A 9,715-nucleotide genomic window follows, 5' to 3' on the forward strand; every position below is an offset into this window, starting at 1 on the left:
CTGCCAAACAGGGGGCTGGGGGCAAAGGGAGGGCGGTCAGTGGACAGCACGGGGGGCTCTGGGCTGCTAAAGATGCTCGTTGTTTGTAGAGGTGGTGAGAGAGTGAGGATGGAGCATTTTTCCAAAGGGAAAGGCCTCCTGCAGCCCTGCTCCTGCACTTCTGGTGCCTCAGAGCAGCTGCTGGTGGCAGACCAAAGAGTCAGCTCCAAGGGGAGACCAAGGAAGTTCAGAGCCAAACCCCTCAAGGGACTGGTGCCTCTAGGGCAGGGTATGAGTTTCTCCCAGTCCCTCCCAAGAGCTGATGCACATGTCCAGCTGCAGCAGAATGGAAGCAATGTTGTCCCCCTTCAGTCTTTTCAGTCCTAAGAGGAACAGCCTTGATATTCAGGCCAGGAGGATTTTGGGGTGCTGCCGGGCCCAGGCACTTTGGGGAAGGGCTTATTCCCAGGGAGGTTGATCCTGTGGAGGGAAGTCAAGGCAAGGTAACAGTGACACAAACCTGATGCTCTTCAGGTCCTCCAGACTGAGGTTATTGATGGTGGTGCCTTTGGTTTCGGCGAGGTGGACGGCCTTGCCAGAGGCAACGTGGGCTTGTCTGAACGGCATCTGCAGTGAGAAGGGGACAGGACACAGGGCCTCATCTCACTGAGCAATTCTCTGCATCCAAAGAAGTCACCGCTCCAGGTTTCCCTCTGATACTCACTCCTTTCCGAACCAAGTAGAGAGCCAGGTCAGTAGCCAACATCTCCGGGCTCAGTACCCTCTCCATGTTCTCCTTGTTGATCTGCAGGACAGTCAGGTGGAGGTGTTATCATCAGCTCCTCCTTGGGGGCACATTAGTGGTCAAAGTGAGGGGAATTCATCTGGAAAGGTCCCGGCTCTAAAAGGATGCTCAGACCCCCTGAGCAGCTGACAGAGGGGACCAAACTGAGCACTATGGGTGAGGCACTGAAGAGTTTTCATCTTGGGACTAGAGCTCTCTTCCCTGTGTTACTGACAGAATGTGCACCATGACCATGTTCAACAGCAAGAATCTGAAGAAGAAGCCTTACTTGGAGGGTCGAAATCACTCCTGTGGCAACCTGGAGCACAGCATTCAGGGTGTCCACAACATCAAAAACAGCCTCCTTGTCCTCCTGTGTCAGAACAGGGATGGAAATGGCTGTAAGTCAACGTGATGCAGCCCAAAAACCCAACAGCCAGCTCTTCTGACTCCTCAACAGAGCAGAAGACAGTTGTATGTGCTCAGAGAGATGGTGTGAAAACCAACAAGTGCTTTACCTGCAGGTCCTTGTTGTAAGTGCTGGGGAGTCCTTTGAGGACCATGAGAATAGCAGCCAACTGCAGAGAGAAACAGGCAGGGCAGGGAGTTACAGAGCCAGACACATCCACCAGCACAGGTTCAGAGCACAGCTCTTTGTGCAGAGGGAGAAGGAAGATGCTTCAGCCCTGGTAGGAGCAGTTTCCCCTCCCACTTGCTTCTTTCTCAGGCTCACCCGTCCGAACACTCGTCCAGCTTTGCTGCGGATCAGTTCCAGACTGTCAGGATTCTTCTTCTGAGGCATCAGGCTGCTGCCAGTGCTGCAAGGAAGGTGTTTGGAGTGCAATGGTGAGTCAGATCCCCATCCATACAGACACAGCCCTTCAAAAGTGATAGATCCCTTTTCCCTGTACACCTCTTCATAGTGCAGGAAAGCAGTGAACTGACCGAGTTTCTCTTTGGTTTTGCAACTTGTCTGGAGCAGCCACACAGTCCCACCTCTCAAAGAGGAAGGAAAAAGGAGGCTCCTCCCACCCAAACCCCTCCAGGGTGGTTTCAACAGGCCAGCCTAAGTGATGCTGTGACCTCAGAGAGGGAGGGTTGTGGTTATGCCACTCTGAGAGACAAGGAGTCTGTTGGGATTGCAAACCCTGCTAGTAAAGGAAGGGCTTTGGCAGCATTCCCAGCTGAGGAGGAAGTTCTCTCTGCCAGCAGTTGCCAGGGAGGAGTTGCTGGGCTGAACTCAGACTTGGATAAGTTACCCAAGTGAGAAATAAGTGACCATTGCTGAGGAATATTCCCCCTGAGGCTGCCTTTGTGCCAGCCTTTTAATGCTGTGTCAGCCTTGTGCACAGAGAGACCCCAAACACTGCCCCATGCTCTCAGGAGGGAAAAGCTAAGAAGGAGAGGCTGAGGGAAAGGCTTTCAGCCCGGAGTTGAGACCTACCTATAGGCATCAGAGAGGGTCAGAAAGCCAAACTCGCTGGTGCTGTAGATGATGAGATCCTCTGCCATCTTGCTAAGGTGGATCATCAGCAGGGTGGCAACAGACAGGAATTCCACTGCAGAGAAGGCAGGAAGTCAGAAGGGGAAAATGGTGCTGGTTTGCTTGACAACCCAGGGAGTCCTGACTAGAGCTTTGTTTCCTTATAATGGATTTCAGTGCCCTTATTAGAGGAGGTTAACTGGAAAGGCCTCAGAACCTGCTTCTAAGAGCGCTGGGAAGAAGTGCTGGAGTTGTGCTTACCCACAAAGTCTCTCTCACTAACAGCATCCATGCTGTTCAGGCTGATGGAAGCAAAGTCCAGCTCTGCAAGGAAGGTGATGGACACAGGAGGTCAGGCTTGGCATGACAGAAGCTTGAATGCCCCAGGGTGCCCCAGTGTGCAGGTGACTGTGAGCCCTGGAGTGGTCCCAGGAACACAACCATCCTTAGAGGGGTCTTTGCTTTTATCCCAGACAGCCAGGGGTGGTTCTGCTTATGCTCCCACCTTACAGGCACCTCCTGTCTCAATGCACTAAAAAGCCTCCTGGCTTACCAAGTCTCCTGGTATCCCACATCCTGTTCTGAGTATCAGATCATACTCTTTCTTTTTTATTTATTACCCTCCACCCCCATGTTAAGGTGCTGCAACACATGTAAAATAACATCAGGCCGATGTGCCAATGCTTCCCCAAGTCACAGATATTCTGAGTGGTTCTGTGCCTCTCAGTAACAATGAGATATTTACCACTACACAGAAGCTCTCTATCAATTCCCAGTGGGTTGCCAGCCAGAGCACCACTGCCAGGGGAGAAAGAAACAGGAGTCATGCATGATATTCTGCACATTCCAACCAAAACTGAGCTCTAGAGGCAGTGATGACACCTCTCTGAAGATTTCCCTCCCCCAGTTCATTTTGATGTGCTCTGAAGCTCATTAGAGTCTGGAGTAAACCAGAATTTTTCTTCCAAAGAGGAAAAGCCTTTTGGTTCTTGATTTCAAGAAGGGATAAGAGCAGTATTTTTACTGTTAAAGTCTTCTCTTTGGTGAGAGAAGCTGGGCTTGCCCCCTCACAGCTCTCCAGTCCCTATGGTATAGAGACCCCCGTGGTCCAGGGGATGTAGAGATCTGCCTCTTGGTCATGTCTCAGAGCAAGAAGTAAACTTTACCTTCCCAAAGGCAGGACGTTGATCCTCCTCTTCACCTCCCCCAGGCGCTCAGAATCACGGGTCAGAGCAACAGCATGGCTGGGGAAGGACAGGAGAGATGAAACACCTGAAGCTGGAAAATGCCACAACCCAGCAGGTAAGAATGGCCAAAGGATGGAGAGCAGGGAGTTGGTCACCACTGCCCAACCCCTGCAGTGGTGTTCCCAGTTGGTCAGAGCCACACAGGAACATGGGGAGGTCCTGTCCCACTCTGCAGCATTCCCTCTGGTTTGTCCCCACCCCCTCAGAGGGGGATGCACTCCTGGGCTCCAGCAGAGCAGGGCCCCGAGGCTGGAGAAGGCTCCTCCAGCCAGGGCTGAAAGGTGCTGACCTGAGCAAGAACTGGCTCCATCGGATGGGCTGAGCTTTCTGCAGGTGGGTGTAGCCAGGCAGGATGACATCGATTTCTCTGTGTGGCAGAGGAGAGAAGGAGGTGAGAGCAGCTGCCAGGATGGAGGGCAGGGGCAGGGCTGTAACTCCCCCCTGCTGCTGCCCCACTGGTGTCTGTCAAAGACGAGCCTACAGGTCTCCTGGCCCAGCAAGGCCCTGGATTTGGAGAAGGACTTACATGGCAGCGCGTTCCACCAGGGTCTTAATGAGCTGCAGGAGGTGTGTGGAGATGATGGAGAGGGAATTCTTCATGAACAGCTTCAAGTCAGTCACAACCTGTGTGAGATTGGCCACAGTGAGACCAAGCAAAATGTGACAGTTCTGGTGACCAAATATTGCTCAGCAGAAAGCCTTGGCACAGTTGTCCCCTTGTTCTGTGTCAGGGAAAGGTGCATCTTCCTCTCACCAGATCTATCCCTGGTCACTGTCTGTGAAAGCTGCTGTGTGCTGCTTTCCATGAACAGAACCAGAGCCTGTTCTTTTCCATGGACTTCCCAGGTATCTGTTAAGTTTGAATCAGAGAATCTTCAACAAACACAAGTCAGTCATCAGTAGAAGGACTGATCCCAGCCAGCAGTCAGGGTTTCTGTGGGTTTTCAAAGCAATGTCAGGGGAGGTGTTTTTTTTACCACCAGGAAGCAATCCTGCAGATCCCATTCTCCTATGTGGATGAGTCATTGCAGCATAACTAGTTTAAAGCCCAAGTACATGCTGGAGAGCGTCAGGGCATGTGAAAGATGGCATAAAAAATTCAATTAAGGAACTGAAATGGGGGAGGAATACAGGAGGAAAAAAAAAGATTCTGTACATACCTGATCATTCCTACTTCTTCCAGTGTGCAACTTTCCAGCTACGTCTCCAATCAGCTCCTGAGGACAAGAGGAGGATTTCTGTCAGTGTCTCTGTATTCTAAGCAAGAGACTCCACATGAGCACATCTCCCTGCCTGGAAGGGACTCAGCTCGAGGATCCTGTGAGTAGCCATGGGATGTGTTCTGGGGAAGGGCAAGTTTGGGTTCTGTGTTTGTACAGTGACACTTCCATGGAAGGGGGCTTGGAGACACTGGCCTGTGCACTTGGGGTCCAGAGGAATTTCGCAGAGGGACAGAGGCACATGCCCTTAAGATGAGGCAGATCCAGCTACAGAGGAACAGGAACAAGAGGACAGAGGACCCAAACCTTTAGCCTGCGTTCATTGGCAGTGTGGATATCCTCATCAGTTGGTTTCAGCACAAAGACTCCTTTGGACCATTCCTCAGAGATCTACAAACATCAGCAGATGATGTTTATTATCATACCATGTTTATACCACGATGATTATTAAATACAGGGAGGCTACTGTCAGGTAAGGAGCCATTCATTCCAGCACACATCACAGTTTGTGAAGGAAAGACATACCTTTTCCAGGCCACCCAGGATCTTCTCCAGCTCGGTTTTTGATAGGATTCCAGCCTTCTCCAAGGCTTTAGCATAAGCCATGCTCCCCTGAATATCAACTTCAGACAGTCTCTGATCAACAGTAATGGAAGCATTGAGCATCTCCATGATTGGATCTGTGCTTCCACTGAATCTTCCTCCCCAAAGTTTATCCCCCTGAGAGAGAAAGAAACAAGTTAAAGAGGCCTGATAAATTCATTTCAGCTTCTGTGTACTATGTAATATCTAATGATCTGTTTATCCAACACAGTGGCCATGCCACTGTCCTTTCTGACCAGAAACACCCCTGGACTTCAGGATCTTTGGAAGTAGTTGAAGACAAGGAGGACACATCACTGTCAGTATTATTTACCCCTGAGGTGTGATGTTTAGCTCAGGAACCATCCAAGATACTTTACCTCTGCAGGGAGTCCTTGAAATTAATATCAGGGCACCTGGTACCAGACCAGCATGGATTTCTCTTTTGAGGCAGCTGCAGGTCAACAACCCTTTGACAGCCTTTTAAAGGGGGTAAAAAGTAAAACAGTAAGGATTAGAGTGAAAGTTAGTATGCTCTAAGTCCTTTTTGTGCCGTTTAACTAACAGATTGTTCTTTGATTGACAAAGAGCTGTGGGCCAGCACAAGCCACATTATGCTTTGAAGTTACCATTTGAAGCATCTCCAGATTTCATGATGTGCTTGCAGGCTTTGGTGTAAAATCAGCATGATAAGATGCACATGGCAGAAAGGGAATTCCAGGTTCAGGAATGTTCAGAAAAATAAATCAACAAAAAGGTGCTGAAACACATAGAAAAAAAAGGGGCTTTTTGCCACCCAAAGCAGGATTCACAGAGTGACCTCACACACTCGAATGTGTCCCCTGCACAGCTCCTTCACTGGGTGACCAAAGGCAGGTACACAATCCCAGCAGGGTGTGTGGGACCCTCTGCCTCCAGTGATTCAGCACCTGGATGGACTCGCTGGCTCAGCCCACGTGTGTCACTTGTTGAGCAGCTTTTTGCTTGCCCAGGTAAGACACCCCCCAAGCCTGAACTCTGCCAGACTTGCACTGAAGTGGGTAAGAATTTTACCTGTGCAGAGGCCTTACAGTTTATCAAAGACTTTAAAAGCAGCTCTGCGGTGCTCTCAGGCACCAAAAAAAAAGCAATGGAAGGACACTTGAAGTGGATAATAATTAATAATCTACTTGATTTTCTAAACACCCCTGCCAAGTCTCTCCTCCTGCTGTTCACTACAACTACCATGGACAGCAAAGAGCTGGCAGGACAGTTGTAAACTGATCTGTGCTGGGGCTTTACCAGTCACACAAAGCACTGTTGAGTAACCTCAGGAATTTTTTCCCTAGTGACTGTCTCTGTGTCTGTGCTGATCCCTGCTGAAACAACGGGCCTGAGAGGACAGCAGGAGAGAGCCTACAGAGGTAGGAGTGTGGGCATGTGCTTTTGGGTATCTTTAAGGCAGCTTTGTCAGAAAGCTGAGGGAAGGCAGATGGGGGGATCAGAATTTAAAAAGAAATGTCAGAGGTCCTCAGTACTCATTTGGTGCCCCCAGGAGCACGGCACAGGGGATGCTAAATTAAAGGCCATTCCAGAGGTTAAGCACTGGACTGGGGAACAGAAATTTCTAGGTATAACTTAAGTATTACGGGTTTCCACCAAAGTAAGAAGTGGGTCAGCAGAAACATTGCAACACATCCATTTGCAATCAGGAAATCTAAACTGAAAGATTAATTTTAGGCAGCTGCGGGGCTCTGGTTGGAGCAGTGGCTGTACAGCCTGAGAGATGATGGGCTGTAACCTGGAGCAGAGGAGGCCGGGGCTGTAGCAGCCATTTGGAAGCAGCAAGTGTGACTCGCCAAGCTGCCTGGTCACGTCTCACCAGGGAAGGAAACCGAAAACGCAGCTTTTGTTCGGGGAGGTGTTTACCCAAGCTGCTGGAAAGTGCCTCCTGCCCAAACACAAGTCGTCAGGCACGAACCGCATCGCTTATTGGCCTTCCCCAGGTCCGGGGCAGAACCTGGAGGCTCTGGGACTTACAGTTTAACTCGGCTGAGCCCCCCGGAGAAGCAAAGTTCACCCTCACCTCGGCTGCCATTCCGGACGGCGTTTGGCGACCCCGCAACTGCAGCGAGCTGCGGGACGGGGCGGGGCGGTCAGGCTCTGATCCAGGTCCCGATCCCAGTCCTAGTCCCGCTCCCGATCCCCGACGGGGTCCCGCCAGCCCCCGGCCCCGCTCCGCCCGCAGCCCCGGCCGCTCTCTCGCCGCTCCCCGCGTTCACAGCCCTCGGTGCGGGGCCGGCGGCTCGTCCCGCCCCGCCGGGGCGGAGTGTCCCCGGGCCGGCCCCGCTCCTGTGCCCCCTCCCTCCGTGTCCCCGTTCTTCTCCCCCCTCCCTCGATGTCCCCACTCCTGTCCCCCCTCCCCTCGCACGGGCTGGTCCTGCTGTGCCGGTCGGAGTGCGAGACCACGGCGCGGATTGTCCCTGTGCGCCGTCGGATGCCTTAGAGGAGGCTCAGGAATGGCATCCCCCGTTTTCTTGTCCCTTTTCGGGTTTTTCTGCCCTTTAACCAGCCCTGTTGCCGCAGGACCTGGGATAATTCATGTGGGAAGGGACCTAGTCCAGGTGTCTTTCCTGTGTTTTTCTCTGCCCGTTATCCACTCCCCTCTCTGAGCTGAACTCTGGGGCACGGTGGGATTGCACGGATGTGCATGGGAATGCTCCTTTCCGGAGCAGAGAGGATGCTGCCTCTGGCTGCCCAGCAAGGACCTTTTGCAGCTGCATTTCCAGTGTACTCCCTTCAGTATCAGTCCAGAACAGGGCTCAGACTCTGTACCTAGCCAGCAATTAATTCACTGCTTCTCAAACATTTCCACTTATGATTATTTCCTTTCCTCTTTCAGACTTCCAGATGCACAGAGCATCATGATGTCTACCCTGAGAGCACCTCTTTGAACCATTTTGTTGCCAGGTTCTTCCTCTTCTGCAGTCCCTCACTTTTAGTGCTTCTTTCGTCATATTCATCTTTTATGGGTGTCTGTACTCCAGGCTTTGACAGGAGGTTGCTGAGGGTTTGAAAAAACAGTGAGCACTAGATTTACATCCAGAACAAACCACTTGATAATCAACCTACATGAATTGTTGGCTTAAGTGCCTTCCTGTGGTCTGTAATGAGCAGGGATTTGAGACCAAAACCCAAATCACAATGAGTCATAGTAGGGTGATGGTGAAAGTCTGAAGATAGCACAAACTCCTGTAATGTTTGTGGAACTTCAGAGACCTCCACAGGCCCCTCTAACCTAAATTATTTCACAATTTTAAGAAAGGGGTGGATGGGTGGAAAGTACCAGTGACTATGAACTACTTATTTAAATAAGAGACTGAGATGTGATAATCTGCTAAAACTTCCCTTTTCCCTTCAGTTTGGCAGGGCCCTGTGTCACTCAGCACTGGCCATGAGGAACAATGCCAGACATTTGCTGCTGGAAGCAAGAGGAAATCTGTTCAGCTGAGGCCTCTGAAGGTACTTAGCAGGAGCTGGAAGATACAAATAGGGAAAATGATGGGAGTGGCACAGATTAAGAAAGTTTATGGGAGGAAAAGGAACTACAAGTTGAGGATGAGGAAAACTCCCTTCTTCTGACTCTGTAGTCTTGGGGTTCCCTATAACTTTCTTGTTCCTTTAGCCTGTTAGCTCGGTGTGCTTAAGTGATTTTCTGGCAACAGATCTGGAGAGTGAGACAGGAGCCAAAACAGAAACACAGCAGGAAGTAAAGGAGCAAACAGAAAGGAGGTTTGTGGACAGGTACTTGAAATGTACTGTTCTTTAAATGCCAGGAAAGTGGATCAGATTTAGGGCCAGAAAAAGGAGAGAGAGTGGTGAGAAATGTTGAAAAAAGGGAAGTTTGCTATTGCTGGTCCTTCTAACACATGTTCAAAGCACAAACAGTCCAAAGTAGAATGAAGGCACTGTGTCTCCTGGGGTGCTTTGTTAATGGCAGGAGATTTAGCTCCTGGCAGTTTGTACTGTCTGTACTGCAGCCCTTGCCCCAAACTGGGTGAGGCAACACTTGTGTTACTGCCATTACCTGTGTGTCTCACAGAGCCTGAGTCAACAACGTGCTGCTGCATCAGCACGGAGAGAAGGTGCTGAGCGAGATACTGGCTTTACAACACTGTGGCAGAAAAGAAATTTTGCTGGGTAAAAAGGGACAACCAATTCCCTTTTTCGATTCTGCCAGCCTCCCCTCCAAGAGACACATTTACGAGCAAGAGAAGAGCCCACATTCTCTCAAAGCCCAAACCTCACGAGGGCTGAGGGAGCCCAACTTTGCGCTGAAGAAGAAAGACGCAAGACAGGAGTTTCAGCGAACTACAGACACCCCAGTGTTTATTAACTGCAGATTAGTGGGATAGGCACAACGCTGCATCCACGGGATCTC

At 50.7% G+C, this 9,715-nt stretch overlaps 1 protein-coding gene across 1 annotated transcript; it reads right to left on the reverse strand.

Annotated features, from left to right (window-relative positions):
* Positions 1–5: 5 nt before the first annotated feature.
* LOC113940797 (argininosuccinate lyase) lies at positions 6–7,554 on the reverse strand (the record flags this gene model as incomplete). The annotated part of the gene is made up of 16 exons (XM_027631949.1): positions 7,361–7,554; positions 5,239–5,433; positions 5,020–5,103; positions 4,654–4,710; positions 4,020–4,117; positions 3,783–3,860; positions 3,413–3,490; positions 2,992–3,044; positions 2,508–2,570; positions 2,208–2,322; positions 1,497–1,581; positions 1,282–1,341; positions 1,053–1,136; positions 704–784; positions 500–606; positions 6–15 (listed from the first exon to the last, which is right to left on the reverse strand). Coding segments are annotated over exons 1-16 (1,260 nt in total), but the record flags the coding sequence as incomplete, so codon positions are not given.
* Positions 7,555–9,715: the final 2,161 nt, after the last annotated feature.

This window comes from Corapipo altera, unplaced genomic scaffold (genome assembly GCF_003945725.1).
Source record: "Corapipo altera isolate COAL_440 unplaced genomic scaffold, ASM394572v1 87158, whole genome shotgun sequence".
NCBI classification, from domain to species: domain Eukaryota; kingdom Metazoa; phylum Chordata; class Aves; order Passeriformes; family Pipridae; genus Corapipo; species Corapipo altera.